This window comes from Diadema setosum, chromosome 21, assembly GCF_964275005.1.
Source record: "Diadema setosum chromosome 21, eeDiaSeto1, whole genome shotgun sequence".
In the NCBI taxonomy this organism is placed as follows: Eukaryota; Metazoa; Echinodermata; class Echinoidea; order Diadematoida; family Diadematidae; genus Diadema; species Diadema setosum.
This window is the reverse complement of record NC_092705.1, coordinates 16,158,610-16,174,209: the sequence shown is the minus strand read 5'-3', so window position 1 is coordinate 16,174,209 and position 15,600 is coordinate 16,158,610. Positions and strand designations below refer to the sequence as shown.

The 15,600-nt window shown below is 40.9% G+C and overlaps 1 protein-coding gene across 1 annotated transcript in view; it reads left to right on the top strand.

Moving 5' to 3' along the window:
* The window catches only part of LOC140244157 (uncharacterized), a 40,113-nt gene extending 24,513 nt beyond the window's left edge, over nt 1-15,600 (top strand). The window contains exons 18-28 of the mRNA XM_072323786.1: nt 269-361; nt 1,120-1,282; nt 3,687-3,913; nt 5,356-5,487; nt 5,987-6,243; nt 10,471-10,573; nt 11,256-11,474; nt 12,189-12,419; nt 12,999-13,142; nt 14,255-14,363; nt 15,141-15,600. Coding sequence (XP_072179887.1) covers nt 269-361; nt 1,120-1,282; nt 3,687-3,913; nt 5,356-5,487; nt 5,987-6,243; nt 10,471-10,573; nt 11,256-11,474; nt 12,189-12,419; nt 12,999-13,142; nt 14,255-14,363; nt 15,141-15,214 — 1,752 coding nt within the window. The 3' untranslated portion in view covers nt 15,215-15,600. The remainder of the gene's footprint in view (nt 1-268; nt 362-1,119; nt 1,283-3,686; nt 3,914-5,355; nt 5,488-5,986; nt 6,244-10,470; nt 10,574-11,255; nt 11,475-12,188; nt 12,420-12,998; nt 13,143-14,254; nt 14,364-15,140) is intronic.

Genomic DNA, 15,600 nt, shown 5'->3' with positions numbered 1-15,600 from the left:
ATCCAGAGAATATCCTTAAAGCTTGTTTGTGAATGGATTAGTGTTAATCTTCATGCTTAATGACATGAGGAGAAACTATATTATTGTTTGACAAGCACAAAGGAAGGTGTAAATTTATATCCTTTCTACATTTGTTTAAAAGCATTACTGAATTTGTTAAAAAAGGGAACAGAGAAAGTTTCAAAAAGAGCTATCATTACCTAAGGGATTGCTGACAACAGTTGTAACGTTTGCAAGTATCTGTCTTTCCTTTTTCATGTCCTTGAAGGCACAAGAGAAGATTGCCTCCATGGAGGAGTCACTCAGAGAGCAGACAGAGACCCACAGCAGCACCACCAGGAAGCTTGAGGCAGCCCTCAAGGTAGGGTTTAGGCTCTCATGTCAACAGGGTCTGAAGATGAAAGTAATTACGTTGACATACTGTAAACACACAAATTTGTGTGGTACATTAATTTTCGTGTATTTTGTGCTACTTCTGGCTAGCGCGAATTCTAAAACCTGTGCAAAATATCTTCACAGTTTTCTCTGCATAACTTAAATGGGTTGACAATTGCACAGCACAAATACAAGAACCTGCAAATATGTTTTTGAGCGACTCGGCGCAAAACTTGATCACACAAAAATATTGACATTTACAGTATGATTCACTCACATGCCATATCCCAGACTTTCATTAGAATTCATGCACTGTAACCAGGTGGGAGAAAATTCTGGTAAATTCCCAGTTGTTTTGTTCTATGCTTAGTAACTTATTTACTTGTTAATGATTGTTTGTTTGTTATCTTGTAACACTACATCTTCCACACTTTACCTTTCATTGTCTGTTTATTTCTTTAAATTTGTGTGTATAGTTGAGTTTGACTTGCTGCTCAGCTACCTACTCATTTTTTATTTCTTTTTCTTTCTTTTTTTCTGGGGGATGTTTGGGGAATCAAATACTGCATGTGAAGCTCAAAATCACTTATTTACTGGATGAGTAGAAGAACTAATTGTCATGGGTCCAATAGCTTGAATCTGTCCCTTAAATTCAGAGAAGGGAAGGAGGGAAAAAGTGTGAAGGAGAGGAATGAACCGGTGAAGATTTCTATTTTGTTCTTATGTTTGCTTCCATGTGTACAGGAGGCTAGCCAGAGTAACCTCATGGACCTTGAGATCGCTGACTACGAGAGAACAGTGTCCAGTCTGAACGCTGGCATTGAAGAGAGGGACGCAAAAGTGGCCAGTCTGACCGCTGAGGTGGACAACATGGAGAAGAGACTGGAGGCCATGCAGAATGAAGTTGGTGAGTTGAGGAACTCTGTTATAATATACAAAACCAATAAAAAACAAAGATACATTGAGATCCCATCTCATTTCCTTACAGACTTGGCAAGCAGAAAAGAACAATAGCAAAAAATAGTGAAATGTATACCACTTTGAACTGGCAAGACATGTAGCATTGTCTGTGAACATAGAGTGTGTGTGTGTGTGTGTGTGTGTGTGTGTGTGTGTGTGTGTGTGTGTGTGTGTGTGTGTGTGAAGTGTTGAAAGAGTATGTTCTTTCTGGGATGGACAGATGTAGGTGTAATTATCACAACTCATGGTACTCTATTTGTCGAGCTAATGGTATATGCGAAAGGAGAACATGTATACCACAAGTTCCATGACTGCAAGCAGATTAGATATCATAAATTGATTGAATATGATTGTCTGTATATGTATTTGATGATACTGAAAATTGGAAAGTCGCTTGAGGTGAATGAGGATATTTGTTGGCCTTTTGAATCGTCTCCATGATGTTTATACACGATAGAGATTTGGTCAGCTACACTCCCATTTCCCGAATTCACAGCGTTAGTGTAAACTTAGTCCATGGATTATGCAAATTTTTTACTGTGTACACGTGCATGACAGAACACATTCACCAACAGAAATCCAACAATGAAGGCATGCTCAAAGGCCCCATGTGGAAGGTACACATACTTTGCGCTCTCTTTAATCCATGGACTAAATTTGAACTACCTTTGTGAATCCGGGCCTTTGTGTTTGTACTGGGGCAGAGGCTCTAGAGCTTCTTGCATAACGGCTGCATCCATGATGAGTGGTGCCCGCTATGGGTGAATGATTGTTAAGGGTTCTTGCATGGGAAAGCTGTGGTATTGAAGATTAGGCTCATCACCCGAAAACTGGAGATGATGCGTTCAAATCTTGTCTTGGGCCGCATGGGCGAGATGTTTTACAGTCATTGTCCTGCTTGATCCAGGTCAGTCAGTCCGCAGCACGTATGCTAATGAGCCGATCCGGCAAGATTTATTCAGCACTCTCGTTGACGATCTTTGCGTTCGAAAGGTGGCTCGTCGTGCGAGATTTTGCGAGACTTTGATAGGGCTATGGTTTTCACAGTGTAGCGACTTGTACATACATTCGTCATGGCTACAAGTCACGGTAAATTGTTTTCCAGACTTTGATCTTTATTTTGATACTAAATTTGCCTATAACATTGGATCTTATCATGACTATATAATCAGTTGAATTTGCGTAAATTTTACCTGCTTTTCACGGAAGATTTTGTCATCTAAAGTTCTTTTTTGGTTCCTGACCGGATTAAGAAACTGTTGTTTCTGATTTTGGCTTTTTCGTAGAGAGGAAACTTAGATACTCATCATATATTGGAGTCAAGGAGACGCAAGCATGATTTATACTAGTTTTTCCGTTTTGAAATGTCTGTAAAATTCACTCCTAAGCCAGAAGTATGCTCCGCACAAAGTGTACAGTGGTGCGAAAGAGCTCTCTCATTGGACAGTGCGTGCGTTCAGCGCTTGAACTACAAGCGTGCCAAGAAACCGCAAGTTGCATGAAACCGTTATGTAGCAACGTAATGACGTAATGCAAGCGCTGAGTGCAGGCGCTGTCCAATGAGAGAGCTTACTCTTGAGATTGCACGGTTTCAAGCTGATCAGCACTGACATCGATGTATACTTTACTGGTTCCTGACCGGATTAAGCAACAAATTGTCAAGATATTTACATGGATACAAAGATTAGGAGATGGACTACCAAATAAAGTATTTTCATTGAGACGCAAGGTGAATTTGGTATTTTTTTGACGTCTTGAAAGTGTACTGCACGAATTACTTTTTTCATCATTTTTCAAGCTCAAATTACGCTATGATATTTTTCATTCACAATAATTTGAGTAACATGTGACGATAGTTTACATATTTTCCTTGAATTTGATACCAAATTTGTGAACATAAGGTGTATTTTTGTAGCCGAAAGCCCAAGGACAAAATCCCCTTACGCAGCTCATTACGTATGCAAGCCTAAAGCGGGCTTGCATACGAGTTGAATAAATACGAGCGAATTATCGGGTGCTGCGGACTGACTGAGGTGCCTGGCAGTGTGTTGGTAATTTACTGTAATGTAATGGTAAAGTCCTGTGTTCAGAACATTGTCCCTACACTTGTTAGGCTACTCTAGGTTAATATGACTTTGTCATTGCTTTTGTTGTAGTCGTTATTATTATTCATATTCTTTGTCTTCTATCATCATCATCATCATCATCATCATCATCATCATCATCATCATCATCACCATCATCGTCATCGTCATCATCATCATCTTCATCATCATCTTCATCATCATCATCATCATCCTCATCATCACCACCACTGCCACTACCATCACCACCACCACCATGCATCGCAGTTGCTGTGGGCAACCAGCGTGACCAGGCAGAGGAGCGAGCCAACAAGCTGAAGGGGATGCTGGTCAAGACCAAGAAGGAGCTGGCCGACTCCAAGAAGGCGGAAACGGAGCAGCGCAGCGCGGAGGCCGCCCTCTATGGTCAGGTGGAGTTCCTGAACCAGCAGATGGAGCACCACAAGATAGAACAGGCCAAGATGGCATCGGAGAGCCAGAGACTCAAAGATCAGGTAGGTGTCTGTTTTTAAAACAGTTTCCTCAATATTTATTTCATCATATCAAAGGAAACTATAGTGGACAAGAACTAGATGTTGTCCTTTTGTTATTTGGCGGAGGCATTCCGTTTTCGGGTCGTCCGTCCGTCAGTCCGTCCCGTTTCGTTTTTGTCGATATCTCAAGAACCGTGTGGTGGTTTTACATCAAACTTGGTATGAGGGTATATCCTGAGGGGATAATACTTTGTTTGGATTTTAGGGTCATGGGGTCAAAGGTCAAGGGTCAAAGGTCAAGTGAAAATGTTAAAATTTAACTTTTTTCTCCATATCTCACAAATATTTCAAGATATATCTTCATGGAAATTAATATATATGCATGTACTGACTAACAGTGATCATTTAGGGTATTTATAGGTCATGGGTCAAAGGTCAGGGGTCAAAGGTCGAGGTCAACTCATCAAATTGTCATTATTTCCCTCTCATCTGTGCAATGCCTGTGGAATTTTTCCTTGCATGTAATACCCAATACAGATTCTCTTGGAAGTTTCTTGTCAGAAAGTCAAAGGCCAAAAGGTCAAAGGTCAAGAGAAAGTGCTAAATTTCACTTCTTCTTTAAAGGGGATGTACAGTAATGGGTGGGGTAGGGATTCATGTTTTTTACATTCCTAAGTGAGATAATGAGAAACATCTTATGAAATATGAAAGAGCATGTAATTTTAAGAAGGATTCAACATTTATTTGATGAAAATTGGTTTTCAAATGGCTGAAATGTCCAAAAAAGTGATAATAATAAAAGACGACAGGCCTCAACTTTATAAAGAATTCTTTGTTTCACCTTGTTTTTGGATATCTCGGCCACTTCAAAACCGATTTTCATCAAATAAACTTTTGATACCCCTTAAAATTGCATGCTCTTTGACATCTCATAGAGTGGTTTCTGAATATCTCGCAAAACGTTAAAAGCTAAATCCTCACCTCGACCAGAACTGTACACACCCTTTAAACTTATAAAAGGGTCAAAAGATGGGTACAAATCCCTAAATACCTGCACTCTCATTAGACAGTATAGCCATTCATCCAAATAAACCTAGTTCAAGGAAAGTGAACATTCAATGCATTTGTGACAAACCTGTCATTTTTAATATTTTGCCAGTTATGTGAAACTGTCATCACACATTGTCAAGACATTGTGCTATAGGCCTATTCGGAGAACCATGCATTATGGCGGAGGCATACCAGTCGCCATAGCGACATTTCTAGTTTCTTCTGGTTCATTTTCCATTTGGAAATATTGTTTGGGGCTGTTACATCTGCCTTAAATTGAACCGTTGAAAATACTTGATAAACAAACATGAAGGTTGAAAATGTAAATTTGTATACCAGTAACTATGCAGCATCTTCCGCCTGCTTAGACTTCCACCTGTTCTCTCTCCTCTTGGGATGTGTGTGACTTTTAGATTCGTGCATCCAATGAGGCCAACATGAGGACAGTGCGGAGTCTGGAACAGAAGGCTAGCCTTCTGCAAGATGACTTGGAGCTGTCTCGCAGTGAGCTGGCTGCATCCCAGGCTGAATTTGAGAGCTACAAGGTGAAAAGCAAAGATGTCACTCACAATCCATTTAGTCTTTACAAGCACCATCTATGGAAACTTGGAAATGCATAGTTGTAAGAATGTCATATTTACAGGCAAAATCCCTAAATCAGGCAGTGGCAGGATCAAATTTCAGGGGCCTTTTCTGTTCAAATTAGCTTCTTGTAGATACATTTCAAGCCCTCTCATGCATACTTCACTGACATTTTTGATGATTGGGATTTGGCCTGCAGATCAACTGGTGCTGCAGTGGTTGTACCAAAGCATTTCTCTTGGTGTAAAATTCTGTGATCAGTTCTAATAATGATAGGACAGAGTTTGATATACAGCCGAATGATCTTCAGCAGTTTTGAGTACAGTCTTGGGCAGAAGTTGAGAAAGGATTTATACATGTATTTTCTTCAGTGTTCTATTTTGAATGAGGAATCTCTCTTAGTCCATATAATGTCACATACGCATACAACATACACATGCTTCATCTGTTGTCAACCATCAGGTGAGAGTTCACAGCGTGCTCAAGCAGCAGAAGACGCGCGAGTCGCACACCGTTGCCATGGGAATGGAGGCGGGCGAGCGGGAGGAGGCAGAGAAGATGGTGCAGGGTCTGCGCAACCGCCTGAAGGAGAGCGCCGACAAGTTGGGGGCGCTGTCCAGTGAGCACGAGCTGTTGCAGGGAGAACATGAGAGGCTGCTGCAGAGACATAGTGAGATGGTGCAGGACTTGGAGGGGAAGGAAGCGGCTTGGAAGGAAAGGTGGGTTGAGGTCACACGTTGTGTGTGTATATGTTTGTGCTTGTTCACCTGTCTTTGTCACAGTGTGTTACCACGTGAGCTTACTCATTAGTCTAGATAAGGCTGTTAGACCACCCAAAATGAAATATATCGGAGGAGATGGAGTACCGTTGAAATCATAAGTACATTTATTGAGGTGAAATCACATAATCAAACCATACATCTATATGTATATAAACTAACTTCCAAACTTCTAAACTGTCCTCATACCAGTATGTACGGGGTACGGCTTAACGCCAAAATATAAATATACAATGTCAATTCATGTCTGAACAAACTCAAACCATTATTAACATTACAAAATTAAAGATAAAACCTGGACTTACAGTTAGGCCTTAGACACCCCAGCTCAGGCATCACTGCTTGGCGAGGCAGCGTCTGTTCTGTCTGGTGGCAAGACAGGGGTGTGGCAGCTTCACTGTGTTGTGAGCCTGCCTTCATACACGGGCTGCTGCAAACTTAACTATGCATCTCCAGCTCGCACTGGGTGCTGGGGACAATAGTTGTTGAACACCTGTGGGATGCCACCCACCCGACAAATAAATTCCTATTCAAATTAACTTGCTCTCGAACTGAAGAGTATTAGAATAAGATTTAAATCATCTCCTTACAGTCTGTCTGTATCTCTGGGGGTCATGTCTGGTCATGTCCCTGGCAGATTGTCTGCCTGCTTGTAGAATGTTTGTATCTGTTTGTGTAATATTTCCCAAAATTAAGTTTTCATCTCCATGAAATCTTTGAAGCCGGTAGAATTTTATGTGATAGAAGGCTTAACGGTGCACCACATATTCTTTCCTGGGTATGTATGTGGCCCTGAAAAAGGCCTACCCACTCCCGATGTTTCAGCAAGCATGTTCTTGCCGTTTTCAAGAGAATGAGTGAATTTTTGTTGGTGGTGCTTAAACGCGCTTCATTCTGGCATATATGCCAGTGGGTTTCATGTAGGATAGGAGACATTTCTGGCGGAGCTCATCATATAGAAGCAGATATTGTAATGTGAGATCTTTAGATAAGATCTTTGAGCGTTTGAATAAAAGAATTCATTCTTTGGAGTATGTTTTGGAAAACAACAGAACATAAGAGATGGTTTCCACAATGAGAGGGAACCCACTCAAAAAACAAATTGGTTCCTTTTTTGTGTAGATGTGTAATATTACACAAAATTTCGAAGACGAGAGGAAAGAAATCTCAACAGTCTATTGCCTGTAAGGTGGATATCTAAAGAAATCAGTGAAAATCAACAGAGTGTTTGTATGTGGTTTATTTCTAACCATTCCAAGGCCATTAGAATGGCTGTGAGTTCCAGTCTGTACATGGAGACAGGGGGGATACGTAATATTTAAATTCTGGCACATAAAAGGCAGAAGAAGATATTTTGTTCTCTTGTTGGGAGAAAACATCTCAGGATCTGTGTTAAATCATCAGAAAATTCTTCCTTCTGTAACATCTTTCTTATTGGCTATCCTGTTCTTGATATGGTAGGAAATGTGTGGTACAACCAGATGCCAATAGGGAATGCCTCTAACTTCTCAATGCTTCCGTCTAAGGTGGTTCTCTGCCAGCTTCCTATTGACATGTCTTGTATTGCCAGCAACGTAACAGAAGTGATTTCAAAGGATCTAATAAAGTTCAGAGGAGTCAGTGAGATATTGTCTTTGTAGATCCAGGGGTTATTTCCCCACACTCTTTCTGGAGTGCCTCAGTTGAGGTAGCTATAGCAGCTCCTGTAATAATCTTCAAACATTGATACTGAATTGATTGTAATCTATCTTTCATATACTGTGTTTAGGGGTTTAATCATACACAATGCATCTGTAATCCAAAATATATTGAATTATAACAATAATAATAATGATAATAATAACAACAACAACAACAACAACAATAGATAAGAATAAGAATGAGAATAAGAATAAGAATGAATAAGAATAAGAATGAGAATAAGAATAAGAATGAGAATAAGAATGTCTTATCTATCCAGGGTAGCCTCTTCAGTGTTGCCACTGCTCTACCAGAGGGCCCTGTCATTGTAACTGCTTTATAAACTACATGTAATGTTGCTGTATGAGTTCTCCAGCTCCCCAGTCAGTGCCAACTAAAATTGTTGTTGTTTTAAGTTTATGGAGCTCTCTGCTGGTTGGGCAATTTGCTCCAAAAAATATATTTATTTAAATGATTCAACTACAAAAACCTGCACTGCTACTAATTATTTACAAAATATCTTATCATATTCATGATTAATATTTACAAGTCAGATAATCACAGGAAAAAAGGGGATAGTTTTTAATGAAAACAGATGTCGCCTGCCTACTCCTGCACCTAAGTGCAGGGTTACGCCATTCCCGTTGGCGGGCGGGTCCTCAACCCACCCGCCGATGCCCGTGAAGTCTCAGCCTTCCCTGAGGGCAGGCGCCTATAATTGCCTGATCAGCCTAGGATGTTAGCTTATTATTAGCCTTGTAGGCAGGGACATTGTGGAACAAAAAGGGTGATAGAAGAGCAGTGGAAAGGATGAAGACAGAACAGAGAAAACAGCTAGGGAGTTGGAGGGTGCTGAGCTCCTCTCTGACATAGGGTCAGCCCGTTACCAAGACATGTATTCAAAAAATCCTCTGAGGACGTCTGCTAGAGAAACTTGGAAAGTGAAAGATAACTCTCACTCATAGAGATCGATGCACTTCCATTGAACCTAAGAGAAAAGGTAACGGTAGAACAAAGAACAGCGTTGTGATGGACAGGATCAAGTCAATCCTGTGAATAGGTATTAAACTAAAAATAAACAAAATAGTGAATACAATCAATGAAAAAAACCTCTACAACACTATGTATAATGTAGGTATAGTGAAAGAGGGAGAAAAAAAAAAATCAGAGATGAAAATAATGGTTTGTGTCTTTAACATACTAAGTAAGGAAATCCATAGACTGCTGATTTGAGAGAAGATCAGACAATTCCAGAACAGATTTATTTAATCTTTGTGCTAGTGCAATACGTTGATTTATGAATCATGTACAGTAGAGCAAGTAATGCCCTACAGTGTCTGGAGTATTGCAGATATAGCAAAGGCCAGTTGGGTGTTTATGGATTAAGTGTAGATAAGCAAGTAGACGAGCATGACCCATTCTAAGTCGATGAATGATGATTTCGTCACGACGCCAAATACAATTGATGGGGAAAGGTTGTTTGACATCATTGTGAATAAAATATAAATGACGACCATGTGTGGATGTGGGCCAAGACTCGTTCCAGGCGTCCAGGCATTTTGTCTAATTTCTGAAACAGTTGGAGGAATCATGATTGTTATGTAGTCTTTGTTTATACTTTTCTTTGCAAGGTGATGAAGGAAGTTGTTAATTTCCTTGGCACCCTGCTGCCAAACAAAAGTGTCATCCACATATCTGAGCTACACTTTGATCGGAGGGTTGCTGTCTGTAGTGCCATCTCGTCAAAGTTTTCCATGAACAGATTTGCAATGATTGGGGACAATGGGACCCCATCACTGCTCCTTCTTTTTGCTGATAAAAAGTGCATCTCCATCTGAAAGAGGTGGAATTGAGGCACGTCCCTATCAAGTCATGAATTTCAGATGGAGACAGTTTGGTTCTGTCTGGTAGAAATCCTCAGGATGGTAGCGCAGGCATCGTGGCACACTTGTTCAAAGCAATTCATCGTCAAAACTGATGAGGAGGTTGCTATTTGAGACTGTCATATGATGGACCTGGTCAATGGAATGCTTGAAGTTCTTCATGTGATGTACATTCTGGCCACCAAGAGGCTGTAAGATAGAAGCCAGGTGTTGAGCTAGGCCGTACATGGGAGAAGCCCTTGGTGGAAACGATAGGTCTGAGTGGAATGTCCGGCTTGGGGATCTTTGGTTGTCCAAAGAGTATCGAGCACATGCCCGATGACCTGCATAGTTTCCAGTACAGGGTTTGAGACAAACTGTCTCTCCGCTGTAGCAAAAGGAGCTTGTCATTAACCGTGTGTTCAAGAGCTGGTGTTGAGTCTCTTGGTAGTTTCTTGTAGATGTCGGTATCCAGCAGAATTTGAATCTCTGTCTCGTAATCCTCTTTATCCATCACCACAGTTGCATTCCCCTTGTCCGCTTTGAGGATGTGAATGGAATTATCCCTCTTAGACTGGAGGGATTTCTATTGAGAGACCTTTCTTTTCTCTCTTTTGTCTCTCAGATTTGAAAAGATGAGGATTGAGGCCCATGCCAGGAACATGGAACACACAGAGTCCATCAAAGAACTGACGGCCCAGAATGAAGCATTGACAAACTCTTTCAAGGTATAAATTATTGAAATCTTCTTCACAGATCTCATAAATGGTACACACTGTAAAACCAGAGATATTTGTGGCCTGAAATTTTTGTAAATTGCCACTGGAATTCCCTTTATTAGTATAGGACAAGAACTTTCACCTGCATTTCAATTTTGCAAATCTTGGCTCCTCACAGAATTCATGAAAATTTTATGCAGGTGAAAATTTCTGGTGTTTCAGTACCCACTACATAATATACATTACAGAAGATTTTAGTAGAATTATCCGCCTGATGGTAACTGCCAAGCACTCCAAAACACATGAGGAGAAGCCAAGTGTTTCTTGGACATTTTCAAAGTAACCGAGGGTGAAGAACTTCACTAATACCAGACCACATTGTGTGCATTATTTGTTTTATAAAATTTTGACATGATTTTTCACTTCATGACAGCCATTTTTGCAAGATTCTCAGGCCAGAACCAGCTCCCAGCTTGAAACTTTTGCAAATTGCCTCTGGTGTTCAGTGCATCGTGTAGACAAAATCTTTTGCACACATTTTACTTTCGCAAATCTTGTGTAAAGGAAATTTGCATCAGTTTATCACGCTGGAAAATGTTTAGTTTTACAGTATACCGTCCAGGGATGAGAGAACAAAACTGCAATGCGTAGGGCCCCTTAACGCCTGTCACTATCAAACTTTTCTCCCCAGGTTCAGATGCGGCAGCTGCAAGAGGACCACCACCGCACCACGGACAGCCTACAGCGCCAGCTTGAGTCCACCGAGAACCAGCTGTATCGCGCCCAGCAGGAGATCCAGCGAAACAACGCCCTGGTGGTGGCGCCAAACCGCACCCCGCTGGAGATGAGCCGAGAGAATCCTCTGGAGGCGGCAATCCGCTCCATGCCAGGGGAGAGGGAGCAGGCAGAGGTGGGTGGTCTGATGTTTTATTTTGGAAAATTTGCCAAGTTTTAGCCTCCATTCTGCTGGTAAGAACTTACTTGTAACTCTAAGGACAAAGTCGTCATTCAGAGCCTGAGCTTTCTCAGCTGTTGCACAATGTTTGTGGAGTCAGTTACCTCCTCATATCCATTCTTTGTAAACATTACTCAAAGCAAATCTGAAAACGGTCTTTATTCACAAAAACATACATTACATACATGTAGCTGACACAAGTTTGTAATTGTCTGTAGCATATTGTATTTTCTTCTCCTCCTCCTGCTGTAGGCCCCCTACAGTGCACCTCAGAATAGTTGTACTATATAGATGATGAAAAATAAATGTGTTCTATTATTATCATCAATGATATTGTGTAGTTCGTGTATTGGTGTGTCTATGTAGGTGCCACTCTCTTTTCCACTCAGTTTTTCTGGTCAGCTGGTTTTGCAACAAGAAGAACAAGAGAAATCATACGCAATGCTACATAGGTAAATAATTCAACATTTGCAGATGAGAAACCCATTAACTAAATGCCTGTAGTGTCCTGCTTCTACTATAATTACAAGTTTAAGAAATATTGCAGGTCCCACTAAAGATTATACATCCACAGAGAACCACTGTGAAAACTTGCACGCTGCAACAGGAATGATGGAATTTTTTGTTCATGCTCTGTTTATTCACCTTTCCCCGTGTCGCCTTCTGTAGGGCATGGAGAACACGGACACTGAAAAGATACGCCCTGTCCTCACCCCCCTCATCACCTCGGGTCCCGCCCAGAGCCCCCCGACCACGCCCAGCGTCCCCTTCGCCCAGCTGCTGTCCTCGCCGACGGACGACCGGCAGAGCATCCTGAGCACGGTCAGCTCGACGGCGGAAGAGGAGCAGCTGAAGGGCAAACTGACCGCTGCCCAGCACAGAATTGACCACTTCACGGAGGTGAGTGTAGCGGTCATCTCTGTGACTGCTTTACTCAAACCTTGGAACAAAATACATAAAATTTACAACTCATTGCAAAGCATGGCAAGTTGGAGGAAGCAAACTTTCTGTCTACAGTCAATATCATTTTGCAATTGCCATTATGAATGCAATGTCAAATTGTTTTGTTTCCTGCAGCATTGATCATTTTCCATCGTGTCGTAGTCTCAATTCAAGCATTTCTACTGGATATTGTTGTGGGATGCCACACCATAGAAATAGGAGAGACTTGTGTGTCACAAAGAAATGTTGAAAGCATATTAACCCATGACACGTATTTGATGCAACAGAGTGTGCTGTGTTGTAGTTTGCCTGATATTAAAGAAATTAAATATCGGCGTTATGATGACAGGGAAAAAGTTTCTATTCTCTACAGCCACCTCCAGTATTGCAGAGTTCTAGTGAGAATAAAAAAGATTGATGTCATCTTGAAAACAGAGCAGCGGAAATTTGCTTTGTTCTGTGTGTTATGGATTTAATGTTCAACTGTGTGACTTGAACATCCATCCACATGTGAACATACCACTATGTGTTTTGAAGATAACCGGTGAGAACGAGGCAACCATCCTGCGACTGACAGAGCAGGCCAAAGTCCTAAAGGAGGAGATCAGGCGGCTGGAACGCAACCAGGCCAGGGAGAATGCAATCGCCAACATGGAATACCTCAAGAACGTGGTGCTGAAGGTGAGAGATGAGTGCAGAAAGTAGTATGATGGACTCTCATCATAACAAACACTTTGGGACCAGTGAAATTACACTGTAGTATTAAAATCCTATTTATAAAAGGGTTTGAAGAAGAATAGACTACAAAAAACCTTTGAAAGATAAAAGTTGCTTTGTGCTAAGTGCAGATTGTTATGAAATGTCCTTCATAATGTAATGCCCCTGTGTAATATTACTAAGTAAGAGGGAATTAACGCCATAGATATTGTTCGGCACACACACACACACACACAGACACATGCATACTGACACACTGTACATGTACAACTGTACATGAATACACAACCACGCTACCCCTCGGCGCGACCCTCTAGCTCTCCCTGCATTCTCGCAATGATGTACTGTAGAGTAAACGCAACCGGGTTCTTCTTCTGTCAACTCTCTGAGTAGGAATTGCAAGCGAGCACATGGCTTTGCTTATGTAGGGAAGAAGAATGTTCGCGAAAGCTTGTGTTTCGCAATGGCATGGATGCTTATACACGGCGCTTTCGTGGCTATGCATGTACGTGTACTGGATGGACGGAGGTCAAAACACACCAGTCCGAAGCTTGCTTTGTCAGTTCGATGTAAACGATAACTGATAGGGAATCTTTGAAATATTGTTGTGGTATTTTGGTAGATTTTTTGTGTAAAATATCAACAAAATCAAAGATCGCTTGAAGAAAAATTGTCCCGTTTATCAGAGGTCCCCCCCCCCCCAATTATCCAGTGAAAATAACATGCATTGGAAATGTTTCTGGGAAGCGTATGTCATTTAAGCGAGGATCCCGATTATCAGATGCCCGATTATGCGATGAATACTGTAGTGGTCAAAGTACTGATATTTATGTGGAGGAAACTACAGGGGGGGAAAAAGAAATATTTTGAAAATCCCACTAGGGAAAGAGATTATCAAATAGCTGGTTACTCAGACATGATGATAATGGCAATGGTAATTCTTAAACTGACTGATAAGTCTAATGAGATGAATGCATTCCAGTTGATTGGATGACATTGCATAGAGTAAGGTATATGATCATGATTCATGATGATTAATTTGAAGTTTTATCCATCCATTCATCCATTCCTCGCAGTTCATATTCCTACCTCAAGGTGATGAGAAAGGTCGCTTGATCCCTGTCCTGAAAACCATGCTGAAACTGAGTGATGCTGAGATTAAACAACTGGCTACCATTGCTCAAGGTATAAAAATACATAAGAGATCATATCATGGAAAAAAGTAAAGGTCTTGATAATAAGTTCGTTGATGAACAAATTACTCAGTTATACATAGCTGCTAACTGTTTCTATTTTAGTGGAATATTTTTGTATGTTTGTTGTGATTTTTTTTTTTTTTTTTTTTGGGGGGGGAGAGGGATGGAGGAAGCAGAAGCTTAAACAAATGCTGTATGTCCATTTTCATGACTGTCTGTCCGTTGTAGTGTATGGGCGATTGATGAATTTTCCCATTTTTTGCAAGTTTTACTCCCATGTGTTCCTGTTTGTCGAGCTGCATGGGTGGCAGGTGTGCAATAAGTCAACAGCTCTATGAAGACAGAAAAGTTTTAATGCATGAGTGAATTTAAAGTGGACAAGCAAGTAATGAAAGCATGGTAGAAAGCTTTGTGTGGATTTAATTTCACATTTTATGGTGAATGGTCTTTCAATGTGCCTGGAGCCATATTACAGATTTCTAAAATAGCACTAATATCACTGAAAAAGATTAATATGTTGTGGGAGGAAAGCAGAGTCCAAGCTATCATAAAAATGTTTTATTATCACCACTCGTTTTTAGTCAGTGAATATTATCATAATTTCTAGTCATTAGTAATTGAATTCCAGGAGAAAGGTGTTCTTTCCATAAGAAGAACGTATGTTGAATATTGGAGAATTTTATAGTTTTGATAAGCAGATTTTGCAAAGTTGCAGAAAGCTGAAAATTGACTTATGTTTGAATGTTTGTTTGTTGTTTTTCACTAGGTGAGGATGCCACACAGAAGCCTGGGTCCCAGCTAGGCTCCTACCTCCACCGATGGTCTGGTGGCATCCTGTAATAATGAGCTGCCCACCCCTACATGACGACAATGGACTTGTCTGAAAGCGTGCAATGCCAGAGCAGATCGCTGTATCTCTTTGGACAATAGGGGTGTTTGGTGTCTACTATCCCTCAGGAGGGGGACAATTTGTGAAGACTGTGAAGAATGGATTTGTCTGAAAGCATACAATGTGAGAGCAGATTATTGCATCTCCTTGGACAATAGGGGTGTCTTGTGTTTACTGTCCCTCAGGAGGGGGACAATTTGTGAAGACTGCTAAACCATACCAGGCAGCCACATTACTCAGAAGTGTATTCTGTATGGAGATATTTATGAAGGCTGGGGGAGAAATAGAGATGAATTTGTTGCCTGCAATATATCTTGATCTATTTCATGTGACTGAA